Genomic DNA, 20,905 nt, shown 5'->3' on the forward strand with positions numbered 1-20,905 from the left:
CTGGTGGGAGCAGCCCAGGGCAGGGGGTGAGTGGGTGCTGCACTCTGCTCACCTCACCTGGAGTGTCTTAAGGTGAGGGTCACTTGGACCATGAAGGGCAGGAGCTCTGGCTGAACCTGCCCCTGCCTTCTTCAAATTCTGCTCATGCCTTTTCTCTCCAAAAATTTACCTTTCGTAGTTCAGTTGGGTGCACTGTAAAAAATGTGGGGATTTATGCTAAAAAATAAGGTTTCCTAGTAAGTTCATCAAGTGCTTCACATTCTGTCATACTCTGTGGGGTCATTTGTTCCCAATGTAGACTCCCTCCCAGCTTCCTAATACTGAAAAGTGTTCTATTTGCCTTTTTTGGTATATACTCTTAACATTTGTCAACTTCCTTAAAGTGGGTTTTGTTTTGAAGCTGGTTTTGAGTTCAGTTTTCCTTTGTGACTATTTTTTTCTAGGTAGCATTTGGAATTGCTCTGCAACACCATACTCTGATGTGTTCCCTGACTCTTTGAAGATAGTATTAGTTTTTTAATTTAAAAACATTTAACTTGTTTGACAATGCTGTCATATAAGAAGTGAGCAACAGGGGTCCTAGCCCTGAGCCTTTTCTAGAGCTGTGCCAAGTATTTTGAAATCCAACCATACTGTCTGGTCTTAGTTGTTCTCCTTGTACTTCAAAGTATTCCTTTGTATCTCAGACTTTGTATCAGTCTGCCTCTGCTGCTGTGTAAACACCTCTTTCCCTCCTTTCTTCCAGTGCATGCTGGTACAGAGGTCAAATCTGGTATTATTTCCTTGGATCTCTCCAGTCTTCCTAAGGTCCTTACAAAAACTGGTCAGCTTTGCAAGATTTTGCTGGAGGGAAATTTGGTCGCAGTTAAGAGCTGGGGATTTTGGCTTTTTCCTTTTTTTAATCAAGTGCTAAGTCTCTCCTGCTAATGCACATGCAAACATGTACACACACATTTGAGCTGTACTTGTCTAGTGAAGGGTTGGTCTGAGGGGAGAACCTTTTTCACCAGCTGCATTCTGAGCCCTTCAGGCACCGTGTGTTTGATGCAGTCAGAGATACGTTTAAGCCTTTACAAAGTTACTCCTCACAGATACTTTTTTGTTCCTTTCTGGTTTGGTTTTGTTTGGTTGGGGGTAAGTTTTACATTTAAATTTTGGTAATTCCACCTTTTTCTTCTTGTTTAGCTATTTCTTCTTGAAGGAAGGTTGTATTTCCTTCTAACAGCCTAACTCAGCCTCATCTAACTGTGCTAGCTTTTACAGACCTTGCTGACTCTGGCACCCATCGAGCCTGAACTTTTAAAGTAATTTAAGAATACTGTGGTGCCTGAAGACTTTATTTTCATTTCCTTTAAAACTGTTTGTTATGTTTTAGCTTTGGGGTTGCATGTTGTTTTGGATTTCTTGTTCAAACAGGGATCTGGGCTGTACTTGTCTCTTGGACTGGGACACTTGAAGCAGGCCTTTGTGTAATTCCAGACTCTGCCAAGAACACTTCTCCTACAGCTCTGCTTCAAGAAAGTAACCCCTTAGAGCCTTTACACATTTAAATACCCTGTTATATCTCGTGATATTTCAAGCTGAGAAAATAAATTTAAGTCACTCATTTTTAAAATGTGTCTGAATACAGCCATGTGACAAATAGTCCATATTGATGTAGTTCACTATCACTTCTACCAGATTTATGTCCTGGTGTTAAGCATCAAAATAACTACCTCAGTTCTACCAAGTCCATGATGATACTGTTATTTAATCCATGTAATTTGTTGGAGTTGTTTGGTTGGTTTCTACCCTTTATGTCTGTATTCGTATAAAACCATTTGATCTTGGTCATGCTGCCTGTTTTATAAATCCTTTTCATCAAAGCTTTTGCTGGCTTTGTGTATCTGCTGTTTCCTGCTGGGTGGTTACTGACTCTTTTCCTAACCCTTTTCTCCAGAATATGGATTTTATGCACTGTTGTTGTTTTAAAAGAGTGATCCATTGCCTTTTAAAGAGGAAGAATAGTTGAACTCTGAAAACATTCTGTTATCCATGTTTGATTCTCCTTGAACTGGGGGGAGCTTTGGGTTTGAAATTCACAAGACAAAAGCTGATGTTGAAAGAATTATGAAGAATCTACCCCACCCAACATCTCAGTGGCCATAAAGCAACAGGTCAAACTGGGTGTTTGACATAAATACCTGTTCCCTGTAGAGTTTACACAGCTTTCTTCAGCTGTTTCCATGCTGAAGAGGCATCACATACACATGGAAAACAATATAGTATGGATAATGGCATAAACTGTGTGGCTACATAGCAAAAATTACCAGTTATCACACAGTTAAGGCTCTCAAGGGTCTTGCATTTTACAATAAAAGCAAATACAGTTCTTCCTGCACAGTAAAGGAAAAACCCAAACTTGCTCTTTGCCACACTGAAGCAAAATGCAGCAATGTTACACCACACTCTTGGGTTTGTTGTTATATAGATATCAGTCTTCCAAAATATTTCAGTATCAGTTACACTTAATGCCTTGCAGCTCCTCACAAATACTTCTGTCAAGTTTATCTTCAGAGGAGTTGGTGATGCAAACCATCCCATTCTTAGGGAAGAGCAGGAGCAAAAATTTGTGATGCACAATAGTAGTGGCCCTTGGCTTTAGTAGCAATAAAAGACCACTCTGCCACAGTGCTGCTGCTCTCCAGAAGCAGCAGCACTGCTGCAGGTTGTGGTCTGACTAGAGCCTGGCTGAAGATTTTTATCATTCAACTTCCAGAAAACATGTCAGATGAAATAAAGCATCTGGTTTAAAATAATACAGTTTATAGTTTCACTGTCATTCATGCTGAATTCATGTTTCATATGCATTCATGCTTCCTCAATACAAAGAGGAAAGAATTTAGATTCCTTTGTGTAGGCTGAAAACCTTGGAGAGAAAAAATACTGGAAAATCACCTCAAATACAGAGGTGTTGAGAATGAGGAAGTCACTCTAAACTGGTAGTTGTTCACTTTAAATTACCTTCTATAGTTTTTGTTATACCCAGTCTTCTCAGAACAGCCAATACAAAAAAGGTAAGTCTCAAAACTGTACACAGTTCCCTTGAAAAGAAAGGCCAATGGATGGAAGGCCTGATGGTGCTTTCTTTCCCCAGCATGTATGAATCTGCAGGAATAACATATTGAACTATGTATACTCCATAAGTACACCTAAGGTAACTCTTGTCTAATGCAATAAATAAGTATCTTGCTGGAGCCATTGTTCAGGTTGACTGCTCTATTACTTTTTTTTTTTAAACTTCCATTATATTTACTGCTACCAAACAGCAGTGCATAAGCAGTTACCTACTTCCTGTGGGAGGCAACAGCTTTTAAAATCAAAATCTTGCAGCATTCAGCTAAAGAGACTTCAATATGATGATCTTCCAATGTTTTATAAACATGCTACTCAGGCATTAAAAATACATTAAAAAAAAAAAAACTGCTTGCAAATTAAAAACCATATCAGTGCCAGCACTGCATTCTCTGTAACAAAGCACTTTTAGCTAATAAGATGTAGACTTTCCTAACTCAATACTGTCTGCAGGACTGGGCTTAGCCTTGCCTAAAAAAAATGGGTGTGAGGTTGCTGCTATGAAGGAAGCTGTGTGAGCACAGGTTTGGAGAAAGACAATCCAGACTTGGGGAAAAGAAAGTAATGCAGAGATTGGATTTACTGCTGCACTTTGAAATGCAGGTCTGGTTAATGAAATTATATTCTCATTTTCTTCCCTTCTTAATTATCCCATCCTTTCAGCTGTAAGAGAGTAGGTACTGACTGCTTCTCTAGTCCCCAGGTGGCTGCTCCTCTGTGCTCTAGAGAGAAGTAGGGCTTTGTGGTACCACCAGTCAGTGATCCCTACAGATCCAGATCTGAGCTCTTAGCGAGCTTTTTCTCTACTCTCAGTAGAGAAAATCAAGAACAGTGTCAAATTTTTAAGTCAGTGTCAAAGATGGACTTTTCACAAGTGAAGGGAGTGATAATAGGTAATGAGTTTAAACCCCAAAAGGTAGACTTAGATTAGATATTAGGAAGAAATTCTTTACTGTGAGGGCAGTGAGGTACTGGAACAGGTTGCCCAGAGAAGCTGTGGATGCCTTAATCTTGAAACCCTGTCGGTGGAAGTGCTCAAGGACAGCTTGGGTGGGGCTTGGAGCAACCTGGTCTAGTGGAAGGTGTCCCTGCCCATGGCAGGGGGCTTGGCAAACCAAACCCATATTTAGAGAATGCATTAATTTCCATATCCTGTGGAAATGTGTTTTAAATGCATTTTAGTGTTTGTACACCCAGAACCACCAGCAGGACCAGAGCAGTCAGCAAAGCAGTGGCCAAGGAGTCCTTTGGCAGGTTTGACCTTTCATGATGTTTAGCACATCCTGTTCACTTGTCACCTGCCTGCTGAACTCCAACAGCAGGTCAGCCTTCCAGAGGAATATTCAAGTTTTTTTGTACCTGCCCGCATCACTTTAATAGGAACTATTATTGAAAAGGGTGTGGAGAGACAAGTCCATGCATGGTGACCAAGTGCCTACAATGCAGGGGGGGTGCCCTGGTAATAGCAGGCAGGGAATTAAGAAAAAGTAGCATAAGTAAAGCAAGGAGAAGAGCAATATAGGTACTACACTCCACTTTCCCTCTCCCATTCAGTTAGTGAGGCAGTAAAAAGACTGAACAACCCCAACCATATTTCACACACAAAGCTGGAATCGCCAATTCTAGGGACGAGCTGTGCTCTACATGTTAGTGCCAAGCAGCCAGGAGGTCTCCTTGAAGTGAGCACTGAAGAGGACCAGCAGCAAGGAGGGGTCATGTCACAGAGCACAGCTCTATCTGTACCAAGAGGAGCCATTGCTATGCTCTCAGGGAAGCATTTCTGTTTTTCCAGAAAGCTGGGCCATTGACATCTTCACTTTTTGCTTTTCAAGACCTGTGTGTGTCTGATTGCCAAAAGAATGTAGGGCCTGACCATAAACCACCTCTGAATTCAGTGTTTAATGCTTATCATGTGCTGTCACTTGAGCTCCCCCAGCAGGGTGGGGAGAGAACAGGAAGAAAATCTCCTGGGTACAGCTGGGGGAATTTCAGAAGTGGGTAAGGGAGAATGAAACCACTTGTCCCCTCCCTGACACACGTCACTGCCCTGCCACCATCCAAGCAATGGCCACCAGGAAAGGCCCTCTTCACCTTCCTCCCCTATTTTATTGCTGAGCATGGCCTAAAGTAAGGAATATCCCTTTGGCCTGTTGGGGTCAGCTGTCCCAGCTGTGTCTCCTCCCCAGCCCCTGCCCCTTCCCCCCAGTGTGCAAGCACTGCCCAGCAGGCGCCAAAGCACCATTCCAGCCATAAATCCAAACCACAGTCCCAGCACCCCATCCTGCTTGGATGGACAAGCACTCCATCCCAGCCAGAGCCAGTACAGGCAGCTTCAGATACACAGCTTGAGCCCAGTTGTCTGCTAACTTCTTACAGTTCCAGTGGAGAGGAGAGCAAGGTATCACCTTGTCAGCATTAGTTACCACTATAATCTTTTTTTTTCAGCTTGAGCAGAAAGATCAGAACAGTCAGCAATTAACTGAATTAAGGTCTTTAGTAGCTAAGAGCTATGGACTCCATTTAGACTTCTCTGACAGCTCCCAATGTAATCCATCACCTGTCTGTAGATCCATGATAAATATGAAGAAATTTTGCTTCTATACAGGCAAAATTCTTGAGCTTTTCAGTCAATCCAAGGTTTAGAAGCAAACCGTGTGTTAGTCTATTATTTGTTCAGACATTGATGTATTTTAGACAACTACTCAATTACCTCACTTAAGAAAAAAATGCAACAGGAAGGCTCTAACCAAACACAGGTGACACTAATTCACTGAGAGGGCACTGGCACCAAAAATAACCCCACAACACACCAACACAAATAGACAAAATCCAACCACTCATCACCCAACACAAGGAAGTTACTTGAGTCTGCTCCAGATTTGTACTTGAACTTGACAGGAGATCTGGCTCTCCCCCTGGATGCCCTAAAACCTCCTCCAATACCCATGCCCTTTGTGAATTAGTCAAGTTATGTATTCCAGTGGTTTTTTGCATGAGGACAACTCTAATCCTCGCAGATTTTTAACTGTAGGCTAAGTTATAAACTAAAACATACATAACTTTATCACCAGGCAGCAATTAAATTGTATTCTATTATTGAATGCAAGAAGGCATTCAACTTATGCCAGTGGACATTAAACACACCAAACACTTTTTAAAATAGATTTTATTTATGCAAAACCAATCCAAAAGTGGTGTGTAAAAGTGGAAAGCTCTTTTTACATATTAATACAAAAGGGTTTTTTATACATTTCTATGTGTGAAGAGTGAGGATTTGACCATTTTATTTACAGGAACACACAAAGTTTATTTAAAAATATAGACATAGGTATTAAGTCTTCTTATTTTCTCTAAAGCTAACTGCTGTACAGTATACAACAGCTCAAAGTGCCCACAGAATCAAGGGTATCCCACGACAACTCAATTATACAAGCTTTTTGCTTAATCCAATTAGGAATATTCTTGTTTTGGTGCAATGCTTCTGCCCAGTGATTGTGGGGTTGTTTGGTTTGGTATTTGGTTTTGCACCTTTTTTTCAGGGCTTTATTTTATGCATACAGTAGTCAAATTACATTGCTATGTCATTCCCAGTAGTTCCTTAAAGAAGAAAAGTTACATTCCTTGAGCTTCCAGTTCAGCTACTGTTACATCTGGTTCTTCATCACTGTAAATGTTTTCTGCCTGAAGACACAAAACATTACAAGTGATACACACAATTGTTTTTAAACAATTTTCTACACTTCATATAGGAAAAACCCTCAATAACACCAAGGTGGCACAACCATCATCCCCTTCTCAAAGGGATTTTCTCCCTGCCCTTTCTTAAAGGGCTGCCATATTTAGAAATGTGCACACAGTGGCTACATTTTGGCAGCTGCCTTCTTGCACTGCCCCATTTCAACAGCAAAAGCAGTAGCCACTTAACCACTAGCCCTATAATGAACATTTTATTTGGAATTATTTCAACCACAGTCTAAACACACAAAACAAGAGCAGGTATTAAAAAAAGAAGCCTGAGTGGTGACACAGATTTTAGTCTGTTAAGAGTTTTTTAACTCACTTTATTCCCAAATTACTTTATTCCAAACATTTCTAAGATAGCTAATCAATATCCTATAATGTAAAGTAATATGAACTAACTGGGGATTTAAAAGGCATCCTGCTATACAGCCAATATATGGGGGGTGGCAAGAGTAAGTCTTGGCTAATACTGGATCTAAGTTTGCAACTGCTTTGTTAAGAATAAATCTTTATGTTAATTAGTACCTAGAACTTGGAATCAAGACTTAACTAGCAGTTGCTTTTATTCAAGTTGTTTTAGTCTCAGTTTTCTTTTTAAAGTCTAACACTTTTTGATTAGATGAAGAAGTATATGGCACAGACAACTTTCAGTCCTTGAAGGCACAAGCTGCCCCAAGAAGAACAAGCCTTTTCAGTTTCATTTATACAACAAGCTTTAGAGTAACTCAAGAGCTGTTGTGACACTCACCATCTGCCATATCTGCATTATGTTGTCCTCTGATACAGAACAGATTACCCAAGGCTCATTAGGATTCCAACTGAAGTCTGAAATTTTGGCAGTGTGTCCTCCATGAATAAACTGTTAAAAAAACCCATAAGCTTCAGTAAGCCATTTCAACTCTAGATAAATCTGTTTAAACCCAGGATTCTTAAGTTAAATTCATCATGCTAAAGACTACCCAAAGAAAACCCTGCCACTAGAGATTCACAACAGACATAAGGAAAGTGTGTGTTCAAGTGCTTCCATTTGTTGCTTATGGACACAGATGCAGCTGCTGAGACAGCATTTGAGATAACAGTTCCTATTATTACAGCAACAACTGACATCATCAAAATGGTCTCTGTGCACACAGGGCTGGGCTGCGAAATCCAGCCATATTTCATTCTGATTATCTCTAAGAGCAGTTACAGAGTCACACTAGACATGGGGAAACCTTCAGAACTGAAGAGAGGAAGCCTACAGCAAATTAAAGCAATGGACTGGAAACCAGGAAGGTGAAAAGATTTATGAACAGCTGCAGTTTTAGCAGCACAGTGACAAGACATCCCACTGCCACACAGCATGTCAGCACACTGAAACCTGAACAAATGGTACCAGCAGCTCAGGAGGCCCATCTTCTGCATCCTCTGCAGACTGCTCTTCTCCAATTTTACTGCAAGAAAGTAGTTTATACTTTTTATTAAAATGACAATTCCATTCTCTGTCAGCTTAACTGAACAGTTCCTGGCCTTTGTTTCCCATATTTGCAATCTCTGTTTCTCACTGTGAAATATCTATAAGCACCCGGTATAGAGCATCAACTGTCTGGCACTGTCATCACTGAAATGGAATCTTAACTTGTGAAGGACATGGAGGCAAAAATCATTTATTGATGTGATGCCTAAAGATTTTTTGCCTTTTTCATATTTGTAGCTTTGTAGATTTTTAATATATAGTTGTGTGATTTCTAATACTTTTCCTGCACCCACATTTTAGAATAATTAGCTAAATCTTTCTAACACATTCCTGGAATTCTGTTTAGTCTTATTCTTAAGAACAGAATTTCTGACAAGGACATCTTGTTTTCCACCAGAAGTTGAGAGACATAACAAGAAATAGGCAAAAGAAACTCTTGGACCAACTCCAAAGGAGCAGACACAAGGGTGTTTTACTGGGCCAATCTATCTCCTATTGGATGTACCTGCTAGATAAACTAATTAATTAACTTTTTAAAAATTGCAGAAATCCTTTGTCACACATACACATATAGCCATATTTGTGCACCTGAAAGCTTTCATTAAAGAACTGTTCTTTATCCTACCACTTTAACACTGGTGCAAGTTTTGTCTTTTGAATCTAGGCAACAAGTGGACAACAGAAAACAATGCTATTAGCAAGAAACCCTGATGGAGAAGTAACTTCAGATGTACTGTGCTGTTTCTATTTATACCCAGAAGACCAGACCTGAGGTAGGCAAGGAAAGCTAGAGAACAGCACAAACCAAACCTGCCAAATGATGCAGGCCTGCAGCCTTTTTTAACCATCTGTTCACATATACTACCAGAAAGGAATTGCTCCTCACCTTAGATCCCACACGTTCAGGCGACGATCAGTACCACTTGAAGCAAGAATGGTTTCATTATGAGGAGACCAGTAAACCTATTGAAAGGAAACGACTTCAGGGAGCAGTTACTGATTCCTAAAGCATATCCTGAATAACCAGCACCCTGGCCACTAATTTTTAACTATACTCTGTAAATCAGTTTCTTCCAGCACAGAGGATATTCAGCAGCTCAAACAAACTCCTTTAGTCTTTAAGATTTCTCATACTGAACGGACAACAGTATTTCACTGTTAGAGATTTACAATATTTCATGAATCTGTCTAAAAATCCCTGTTACTTGCACTTAATTAAATAAGCAAAGTTCACAAAATTAGGTCTGAATCCAAATCCTCTCTACAGCACATTATTTTAGAGAAACCTTCTACTTGTACTTTAAGTACTTGTGACACCCAGTATCTTTTTAGCAGTAAGTTGTTGACTACTTGCTTCAAAGTCAAGTGGGGAAGAGCAGAAATAAACTACATGGTACTGTTTGTAATTGTCAAACTCAACATAGTGAATTTGGATTCAAGAGAAATCTAAATGTTCTTGTCCAGGTCAGTACTCTTCTTGGATTTTTTCTACAGGTTGTAAGTAGTTTACCCACCTGAAAAATCTCATCCTTATGAGACTCAAAAGAATGGAGTTTCAGCTTTAAGTTTCGAAGATCCCACAGAGCCACCGTCTGGGAGACACAAGCAACAAGAAGTTGGTTTTACTGTAATGGCTTTCATCTGCACTGCTCAGGAATGTAAAGTATACACAAGTGAAAACCTTGTCAGCAGAGCCAGTTGCCAGAATGAACTCGCTGTAAGGATTGAAGGACAGACAGTTGACCTCGGCTGTGTGAGCATCTACTGAGTGACTCGGCTTGGACGTGGCATTAGATCTTGTGTCCCAGCTGTGGCAGTGAAGGGTTCAGGGCAGGGAGGAAAGAGGGAAAGCAAACAAACTTAAGGTTTTATAGGAAGTTCTTTTTCACTACAGCTTTTATTACTAAACTCAACTCTGAAGCTACATCATTCATTCCAAAACCTTTGGTATTTTGTGTCTGTTGTACATGAACAGCTTGCCCCATGAAGCTGACATATATATTAGTCACATCTTCTTTTCAAGTGATGTGAACACACTAAATGGCATGTAGATTTCAGTGAATCTGCACCATCACTATAGCTGATAGCCAAAAAGAGCTGCATGAAATCACTCCAAAATTCAGAACTTTCTTTTATCCAAGTGCTGTAGACTAGGCCCAGTGGCAGTGATGCTGTTTTGGCTTTACCTTTTTTGTTTTATATATTCTCTGTATTCTTTACACACACATCAGTAGCCTATTGTATTAGTGGTTAGTTTTCCTAGTAGTTTTCCATGTCCTTTCCCTAGGCAGAAAGACAAAACATATTCCAAGGGCCCCTATCCTATCTTGGTTCTCCCTGGCTACCAAGGCTGAAAACAGCTCATGGAGACACATTTTCATAAACAAAGTACAGCCAGTACCAAGGAGGGTGCTCCAGAGAAGGGGTTTGACCTGGAGGGTAACTGCATCAACACTTGTCCTCTAATTGGAGCTTTTTTAGTAAATTAGCATAATTGACAAACTTATAAAACTGTATGCACCCCCATGGGGGGTGAGCTTTTGTGGACATTCTTCCATAATTGCCCTGGAGGCCTCCAATAAAGATCCACTTTTATATAACCTCCCATACTAATATAATCTCAAAAGTGTGTTTCATTTCATTTCCAGGTTGAAAAAAGCCATCAGCGGGGCAGACCTTACCCAAAAATCTCCTAACTTACATCATAAGCTTCTGATCATCTGCCACAGATCCAAAGAGAGACTCATGGAGCAGGTGCCATGCCACATCTTCCACTACTGCAGAGTGCCCAGTAAAGATGGCTTTTGCATCAACAATCTTGCCCTCTTTGGGTTCAGCATTTACATCCCATAAACATACTGTCTGTAAATAAGCCACATTCTATTGAAATGCAGACTCTGATTGTATCATCTTTCAAATAATCAATCACACTCTACATATAAAGAGACATCACTCCTGAAGCAGTTCTTTGCTCTTGAAAAAGAACACTTATTATGCCATAACTGAGAGCTAAGTTATCAATCAGCCTTCTGCAAGTTCAAGGCCCAAGGATTATTTAGAAGGTCACAAAAGCAATTTACACTTTTAAAGTTCACAAAGAAATTTATAAGCTATTAGTTATTGATCTTTGAGAGTCTTAGTAATTTATGGTCTTGACCTAATTCAGTTTAAAGGGTTTTTACCAGCAGACAACTATCAAAACATTCTGTTCTTACATCAAGAACCTTAAAAAGAACTTGTGGTTGATGATAGCCTTAAACCAACTGACAGCCTTTAGAAATGTAATTACAATATGTGAGAGCTTCCTCACATAACAATACACAGCTGCACTAGAACAGATTTTCTCCAATTTTCTATTATAGCATAAATTAGGAGTTGGGCTCTTTTTACAGGGGAAAAGATGTGGTTTTTTACATGATCATCTGATGCACTGAGAAGATGTCCACTCAAATTTGAGTTCCATGATAAGCCATAGCCTTCCTTCTGATGTCCTCTTAATCTAAGTTCAGGATTACACTCTCCACTTGGGTCTGAAAGATAGAAAATTCCTTTCATTAAGCATGTCCTTGCACATAATTCATAGAAGCATCATTATCACCCAAGAATTTTGTTTCTGTTGCAATAACTATATTTCATACATGAACCTCTTCAGAGAGTGCTGTTTCTACCAAGATTCTTTTTATGAAAGTGAGCATAACCAGGAAGATATGGGCATTCTCCTTTGGGTCCCAGAGCCCAGCAACTGTCTCCCAGTCACAGTTAAACACAAGTTCACCTCTCTATAACAAGAGGTATTTTCCTGAGCTCCAAGGAGTCTGACCCACCTGGTTTTGAAGGATGTTTAGTGTAGTCAAACACCAGCACATCGGCAGAGGGTGTTTTTGTTGCCACGATGCAGGGATTCTGCGGCATGTAACGGGCACGGTTCACCTCACCCTCATGGTTAATTTTAATCTCCATCTCAATTTTGCCAGTCACAGATCCAAAGCCACCAAATTCTACAGTTGTCAGAAAAATGTTAGTTTATCCCATCCATTATTTTAGACTACTAAAACAGCATTTCACAGCATCTTCCCTACTCCAAGAAACAGTGGTAGCGCCTTATTAAACCCAAGCAAAGACTAGGAAAGACTCACACCATGTAACACAATAGCATTAACGTTTCTGATATTTAGAATCATCTTTCAGAGCTTTAGTTTTTATTTGAGGTAGATGTGTACCAGTTTTCACCATAACTGAGAGCTGGCAGACATTCTAGTAGGGATTGCACAGCACTGTTACCTAAGCTCTTCCAAAACAAAAAGTTTCTTCTTTTTAGCTGTCTAGAATTAGTGTGGACTGGTAAGTATTTGTCCACTTTTGTACTTAATAGAAAGTTAGAACATCATTAACAGAACAACTGAAAGCAGTAATGATACTGCTCAAACAGAACCTAAGAATGCTGCATACCCACCTCCTTTCTCACTGTCAGACTTCAAAGAACCAAACTGATAATTGTTGGGAATCTGGACTCTGGCAACAACCAGGTGGTTCTGTTCATCAGACGTGTGTGTTCCCAAAATCAGCCAGTGCAGAGCATAATCCTTTCCTTCTGGCCTGTTTAGAATAATAAATGTCGGAATAAAATTATGTGTTTAGTTCCAGAAGTTCTGTAGCTTGCATCTATAACCTCGAAGGTGCAACCTCTTCAGGGAGCCAGAAGCGACACTCTCTAAGAGATCCTCCCCTCTGGCGCAAAGCCTGTGTAATAAAGCAAACTGTACTCTGCCATGACCCAACCAAAGACACAAGCAGCAAGGCTTGAGTGACAATATAAGGTAGTAAACATTGCTACTGTGGCTTGAAAGGGACAGTTACAGTTTGCACAGCAGTTAAAGGAGACACCAATACCTACTTTGGTCTAATTTCCCTAGAGTCTCACAGTATTGATTTAGGAAACAATCAATACTCCTTTCCATAAAACATAAATCCTGAGGAGACAAGTGGCAACCTATTTTAGTTACTTCTCTTAGGAGCTTTTACCAGTTATCTGAACTAGAATCAAATTTCTCTTCTGGTGGTTGAATGCAACATTTAGTTAAAAGTGAACAGCTGGATGGATGGTGCCATTCATCTCTGAAAGGACAAATTTGAGCAGTAAAAACCAAGCAACCTCTGCATTCTTGAATGCAGCAAACTAATTATGTTTCCTGAATCCAAGCAATCCAGAACCGTTTGGGTAATCATAAACCACCACAGGTATTACTACACTACTTCCAAGTGCAGAGGGGGGAAAAATACGAAGCCAAACAAGAAACACAATGCACATGCACTTACTTGCATCAGGAACAGGTGTCCCATCATGTCAGATGCCATACAAAGAGGCAGTCCTTGCCTTAAATGGCTTACATATTTTGACACTGGATAATTGGAAATACCAGGTTTTAAACTGAATATTAAGTCAATCTGCAAAATACGAGGCAAGCAGAAGTGTTCCTCATAAGGGCTCCACACCCTCAAATCCCCACTGCATTTTCTCCATGCCATGACTATTTACCTCACATCTCTCAACATCATCCCCAAACATTCTGGTACACCAAATGAAGTGATCACCTAACATCCCATAGGCACAGAAGAAAGAGACCATCCTCTGATAACTGCAAGAAGCTTACACACAAGGTATGTTAAAATCTGCCTAAAATCCACATTACACCAATTCTTGTTCACTATTTCAGTGGAGCCTTGAGTTGTTACTGCAACAATTTAAGTTCTGTAGTAGTTGGCACATGAACAGATTCTATCCCCATGTTCATGTTTCTTTAATAAATTAAACTGAACCCACAATTTTTTCAGGGGGATGTGGAAGAAGGGGAAATTTAAACACATGAATTCAACAATGAACCAGGGACAAAACCAGGATGCAAATAACCAGTTTTAGAATATTCTCTTATGTCCAGGCTTAAAAGATATTAAGTTTATACAATAGATACTATCGCTTGGACGGAACAATATATACAGTGCACATGAAGAAAATCAGCCTTTAAGAATAAGCTAATTTAGTAGATAGATTTCTCGATCAGAATTAACTACAGATGAGCACTAGAGCTCTTATTTAGAAACAAATTGAGAAAGATTTCTGTGTTCACACCTCACAACACCTTCTGCTAGGCTAATCTAGACTTCGGTGAAGTATCAACTTGAGACCCTTTTCCTATCAGCAAAATAAAGAGCTACAAGACAACAAAGAGAAGTCTAACCCAAGGCTCGTCTTGCATGGTTTTTATACTCAAGGTACACAGCACACACGGTTAATAGGAAAAGAGCCGAGCGCCCCCCCGGCACCTTCCCGTCCCTCACCTGCTGACATCCGGCAGCCACTGCACCGTGAGGCTGGGCCACTCCAGGGCGTGTGTCATCACCAGGTCGTACAAAAAGGGGGTGTTTTTCTTCCAGATCTTGTACTCCTCGCTGATGACACGCTCCTCCACCGTGTCCTCCAGCACTGCAGGAAGGGAAGGGATGAACCGAGGGTGAAGGGGGTGAATGGGGCCGCAGCCCCGGCCGGGGCTCTAGCGGGGCGGGGAAGGGACAGGAGCGGGGGTCCCGCAGGAGCTCGGGGGCGGCCGGCGGGACGAGAACTGCAGCCGGCCATCCCCGCTCCCACCTTCCGCGGAGGAATCCCGGAGCACCCCAGCCCCGCTCCGCCATCCCCGGGCACACGCACCCCACACCCCCCCGCCCGGCCGGGGAGAGGGAGGGGGATTCCTACCGTCCTTGCTCGCCATGTCGGGCGAGACACGCCGGGAGGGGGCGGAGAGGGAGGGAAGGAGAGAAGGAGCGCGCACTGGAGCTCCGGGAAAGGCGGGCGGGAGGGAGAAGAGGCGATGGTGCGCAAGGGGCAGGCGTGCCGGGAGGAGAACCCCGGCCCTGAAAGGGCTGCCGGGCTGGGGCAGGGCGGGGCGAGGGAAGGCGGAGGCGGGGCCGGGGGAAGGCGGAGGCGGGGCCGGGGGAAGGCGGAGGCGGGGCCGGGGGAAGGCGGAGGAGGGGCCGGAGGAAGGCGGAGGCAGCGGAGGAGGGGCCGGGGGAAGGCGGAGGCGAGGGGGGCCGGAGGAAGGCGGGAGGAGGGCCGGGGCAAGGCGGAGGCGGAGGAGGGGCCGGGGGAAGGAGGCGGAGGAGGAGGCCGGGGGAAGGCGGAGGCGGGGCCAAGGGAAGGCGGAGGAGGGGGCCGGGGGAAGGCGGAGGGGCCGGGAAGCGAGGCGGGGCCGGGAAGGCGGAGGAGGGGCCGGGGGAAGGCGGAGGCAGAGGAGGGGCCGGGGGAAGGCGGAGGAGGGGCCGGGGGAAGGCGGAGGCGGGGCCGGAGGAAGGCGGGGGCGGGGCCGGGGGAAGGCGGAGGAGGGCCGGAGAAGGCGGGGCGGGGCAAGGGAAGGCGGAGGAGGGGCCGGGGGAAGGCGGAGGCGGGGCCGGGGGAAGGCGGAGGCGGGGCCGGAGGAAGGCGGGGGAAGGCGGCTCCGCTGCGGCCGCGAGGTGGTGTTGTAGGTAAAGCAGCGCCTCAATTAAGTCAGTCTTACCTAATGAGCCTAAATCGTACTAAAAACGTACGGTGGATATTGATCCCCTTTCGCATCTAGAAATGAAAAAATTATTGAATCGTGGACTGGTTTGGGTTGGAAAGGTCCTTAAAGATCAGCTCATTCTAACTACCCTGGTGGGCAGGGGTGCCCTCCACTAGACCAGGTAAATAAATCTGTAAGTAAAAACGGTTACAGTGGCCACAGCCGAATAGTTACTGTTTTTTTCAGCAATGGTGCTGAATATGGCTTAATTTTCTAGAAGAAATGTATGTTTTAACCACCTTTAGTTGCCGTTTTGGCATGGAAAGCACTGAATTGCATTATTAAGCTGTCAGACATGCAGGATCAGTCAGGGTTACCAGAGTTTTAAATTATTTCCCTCCCTGATGGGGTCAGTGGTGGTGTCTCATACCCTGGCAAGTGGCATGGCTTTGTTTAAGCAGCCGTGTACAAATCTAACATACCTTTGGATGGTGGCCTTACCACCATCCAAATCAAACAGACAGCCTTACCAGCATACCTGCCCAGCCTTGCTGATCTCTCCTTTCATCTATCAGTGGACAAAAGATTGTTTTAAGGCCAGTTGGATGGAGCTCTGAGCAACCTGGCCTAGTGGAAGGTGTTCCTGCCCTGGCCAGGGGCATTGTAACTACATGATCTTTAAGATGCTTCTCAAAGCATTCTATGATTTAGTTTAACTGCTTTCAATTCAGCTTAAATGAACAGTGCTTGCCTTAACCAGGCAAGATCTTTCTGGCAGCTAATAACACTTTCCAGAGCAATAACAGAAATAGAGGTAGTTAAGAATCACGTTAGATTCAGGATAGATCTGCCCTTAAAGATTCAAAGGAACTTTTTTGTCTCCAAATAGCATGTGTTTTCTTGCCATGTTGTAAATTACAGTTTTAAGATGAATCCTTGCTTCAGTGTTAAACTCACAGAGATGAATCCTGTATCTCTAAGGCTCATATGTCTGGAGTCCCAGAAGGGAAGGAAATCAACTCTGAAGTGGAGCTCACCGTGCTCAGCTATAGAAGGTGGCAGGAGAGAGAGGGAAACAGCCAAATGATAGCTAGCATTTCATTTTAATTTCCCCTCTGTGAGGACACTCTTCATGGACTGAGCCTTCTAGGGTCTGGACACCAGTTGTTTTTCAAACAAGGAATCCAGTTCTGGAAAATGTTTATGTCTAGCAAAGGCAGGAGACTCTGAGACTCTTAACAGCAGCCAAAGGTTGCAGCATGGGAATCAGGGAATAAGATGAGGAAGGTAGCCAGCTCCTCCAACTGGAAGCTTTCCCTAATAAACCATTGCTTTTCTAACCAGAGTGTTAAAAAACAGAAATCTTTTGGTGAATATAAATAAGCACATATTAATCTTTGCCTTAACCTGCACAGATTGGAATTATACCTGTGCGTGGCTTGCTTATTTAAAATGAGAATCCTGTTGAACTGCAGGAAGCTGTTCAGCAGTCAGCTCCATAGGAGTGCACAAGTTAACACAGACACAGGGCCTGGTCCTGCCAGATGTGGCACCAGCTTCCCTTTGGCACTGCTTACTCGATGCTTTGGTGTTTGCTGCCAGGAATGTGTCTACTCCTCTGAAATGCTGAGGCCTTCCTAAAATGTTTTCAGAGTGAAGACTGAACCTTTCAGAGCCTGTGTGTTGTTACAGAGTGTTGATCGCTTAAACTTCAGATAATGGATAAAGGAAATCTCTGTCAGGCTTCCTGGCTTTAAGTGACCTCTGTTAGCTCTCCCAGAAGGGTGATTATGTGGCCCCTTGACAGATGAAGCATGTATAATCATTTGGCTGTGATGCTCTTTGTGATTTTGCTGGAAACAGCAGTCTTTGTGGCCACAGCTTACCTGGAATATGATAGGGAAAATGTGAATTGGTTTTAAAAAATGATGGACAAAATTGTTCTTCAATGATATCATGTAGGGCTTGGCTGAACTATAAGTGAAGAATTGTTCCCCAGCCCTCCACAAGTTTTTGCTGACTCTGTTTAGGATCTGGAAATCAAGTTGGATTGTAATAGGTTCCAGAACTAGTACTAGCTTTGGTGAACAAAACCTATTACATCTAGATGTCAAAATGGTTGGTAAGTGACCAGCACTGTTCTCTTCTCCTTGTTAACAATTACCCTTGCACACAACCACATTTTCTCTTCATTTAAATCTGTGCACCAAAAATCCTGTTATTAAGTGCTCTTCTCCCATTGAGATTTGTCATGGACAAGACAATTTATAACACTACATCTATCAAAGACAGCACATCATCAACTCTTATGTTGGTTTTTTACAATTCATTGGCAGGGTCATATCTGTGGCCACACATCTAAAACATATCCTTTGATTCCCACACTTTGTAAGGAAAGCAATTATGCAAGGCTGTTGTTCATAATTTGCAGGATGTGTAAAATGCACCATAAATTAGTTCTGAAGTGAAATAGTGACTTGAATCATAAGCTTTTTTTTATTAAGCTATACTTCTTTCAAACCTAAGCATCAAATACTGCATCTTCATTTCAGTAAAAAACTACTGTCTCCTGCATCCTCAACTGTATGTGCTGCATTGTGCTTCAAATTGCAAATATATTTATGAAGAATTATATTCACTTGTTAATTTTATCTTGAAGACATGTATGCTGATATATTATTCTTCAAAGAATTAGCTGGCTTGCTGTTGCTTCTTTCTCTTATACATTATGCAGAAGTGATGGATGTTCTTAGCATAACTCAGCAAGTAGGTGTAGGTATTATTGTGAATGACCATATAAGTCAGAAAATTGTGTAGGGTAAAAGTTTGCACAAAAACTCAAAATTGCCCATTGGAAAAGTAAAATAGCAGCCTCAGCAGTTATTGTAGTCTAACATATTTGCTGTCACTGCATAATCCCAGTAGCCTGTTTGGAATAATGCGTAATTTTCTTAAAACATGTTCATAAGAAAAGCACACTTCATTTTAATTCGCTCAGAATTTCTTGAAATGTGACCATGTTTATTTTCCCCACTGCTCATCCAATATTTCTTTGTACTTACCCAGCAATTATCATCTCCCCAGTATCAATCACACCTTACCAATATCCTGCTGTCACAAAAGATCTTGAGCTGTAGCTGTGTCTTGGACATGTTCTTTGTGACATGCAGGTTGGGATTTGTCTAATGACAGCACGTCTCTGAGAGTTCACTTCTAAATAGCCATGACTGTGTTTTATCCTGATGTGCAACCCCTGTGTGCTGCACAGCCCTGTGCAATTGGCAGTTCTTGCTTTGCATTGAAGAAAGAGCATTTGTGGCAATGTCAGTACTCAGAGGAAAGCGCGACTCACTGGATTATATTCAGCATTGTAGACAGATCCTCCTCTTGCACCTTCTAGGTGGCATTGCTCCCACCAGTGGGATGCTACAGTGGGAACTCATGCAGGGTTCAGAGCTGCAGGGTTTGGGTAACTAGCACTGTTTGTCACACTTTCAGCTGACTGCTGTAGATTGTATTGAATTTCAAGCTGCAAATGAGAGGAAATCCTATAGCAGTCTTGTGTACTCTCAGTATTCAGGAATATAGAGTGTTTTACCTTTGAAGTGGAATATGTTTATTCTGTAAGAAACAAACCAAGCTTGTTCTCATATAACAAGTTGCTCCTTCACCTCCCAAAGTAGTTCTGCATTGAACCAAGACTAATCCAACCCTGCTAAACACTTTTTTTGTTGCTTGCATGGACATGGCAGTATTCCCTCAACAACTGGGCTTGCTGGACTATTTCTGTGCTCTGTGACATTTATTTAGCATTTTCTATGGGTTTTTTTAATAATTCCCTGTAGAATAGCAGGTAGATTATTTGAGAAATATATATCAATGTTTATATAACTGGCTTGGTACACTTTTATTAATTTTGCACAGAGTACTGAAACTGGTTGAATTACAGAAGAGCAGGGGAATAGTAGTTTTTACAATGTCATCTTCTGAAACAGTGCTGCAATATGTGCTGTTTTGCATGCTTTATATTTCCAATATGTGTTTTCATTGTTTAATCTGCTGTAGCTCTGCAGCCTCTGGCCTGGACAGGTAATTGCCCTTATGTGGAGTTGCAGACCTGTAAGGATATTAAAAGAAATGCCAGAGAATATTTTGCTCAGCAGAAAATACTTTGGCTTTTTGATAGTTGTAGCAGATATACAAATTTTTACAACAAACAACCTATTTTCCTAGAAGTACAAATGCTTAAATTAATGCCAACAGGGAGATTTTCAATAAAATGGAAGGAGAATTCTGACTACTGAAGTTTCCAGCACTTGGTTTAATGGAGTTCCTTGTTGCCTGTTGCCTTGGCCTCCCTCTTTGTGATCTTGGAGGAACTTGGGGAGCATGAATTGGGTAGTTCCAAGTTTGTGTCTGGGTCACAGGAATCAGAGGAGACTGTAATCCAGACACTGCTGTTTTCAGTTATATGGAAAGGAGTTGAGGCAAACTGCTGCTCTCAATGATGTGCCGAAGCACAGGAAAGTCTCAGCCTTTCATGCCAAAGAAGGTGAAAGGGAGTTGTTTATTATAATCCATTTCCTCTTCAACTTCCACTCTAAGGCTTAAAAGCCTCTGCGAGTATTCAGTGAAGGAAAGTGATCTCTGCTCTTTCCTTCTAATCTTTGGGAATGTCTCTCCCCACCTGAGCTGCCTGGCCTTCTTTTTCAGAGACTTCTCTGAGGTCACCATATGGTTTCTCTCTGTATTCTTAACTCTTACTCTTTTGAGATTTGAGGCAATTAATAACAGCATTATCTTCAAGGTTTGGGATATCTCAGAGGTGAATCCACTGAGACAGGAACCATGCCAAGCTGTTTCAGCTCACTGATCCTGTTTTTGAGGTAATGAAGGTTTTTGTTTATGCTGTTTGGTTTACTCAGTCATTATGGGAGAACACCCTCACATGCAGTCTTTGGAAGCTCAAGAGATCTCGATTTTTATATTGTCTTCTTTCCAAGGGTTTGAAATGCCAAGAACCACAGTCCTACACAGAGTGTGCATTAATGGACAGGTGTCA

General features: G+C 42.1%; 2 protein-coding genes across 3 annotated transcripts; one reads left to right on the top strand and one right to left on the bottom strand.

The window, feature by feature from the left end:
- Positions 1 to 6,284: 6,284 nt before the first annotated feature.
- Positions 6,285 to 15,249, bottom strand: RBBP7 (RB binding protein 7, chromatin remodeling factor). Of its 2 annotated transcripts, none has more exons than XM_009089686.4 (12): positions 15,060 to 15,249; positions 14,648 to 14,792; positions 12,765 to 12,907; positions 12,136 to 12,309; positions 11,726 to 11,841; positions 11,013 to 11,173; positions 9,993 to 10,119; positions 9,826 to 9,903; positions 9,198 to 9,274; positions 8,231 to 8,288; positions 7,604 to 7,714; positions 6,285 to 6,795 (listed from the first exon to the last, which is right to left on the bottom strand). In XM_009089686.4, the coding sequence occupies exons 1-12, from the start codon at positions 15,073 to 15,075 to the stop codon at positions 6,727 to 6,729; spliced, it is 1,275 nt and encodes a 424-aa protein (XP_009087934.1). In that variant the 5' UTR covers positions 15,076 to 15,249; the 3' UTR covers positions 6,285 to 6,726. The 2 variants fall into 2 exon arrangements, with proteins under 2 accessions (XP_009087934.1, XP_018769120.1); XM_018913575.3 differs by having other exon boundaries at positions 8,216 to 8,288.
- LOC115484831 (uncharacterized) lies at positions 15,175 to 15,918 on the top strand. The gene has a single exon (XM_030234202.2). It carries the CDS (start codon positions 15,175 to 15,177, stop codon positions 15,916 to 15,918), a length of 744 nt encoding a protein of 247 aa, XP_030090062.2.
- The last annotated feature ends 4,987 nt before the right edge of the window (positions 15,919 to 20,905 follow it).

This window comes from Serinus canaria, chromosome 1 (genome assembly GCF_022539315.1).
Source record: "Serinus canaria isolate serCan28SL12 chromosome 1, serCan2020, whole genome shotgun sequence".
Taxonomy (NCBI): domain Eukaryota; kingdom Metazoa; phylum Chordata; class Aves; order Passeriformes; family Fringillidae; genus Serinus; species Serinus canaria.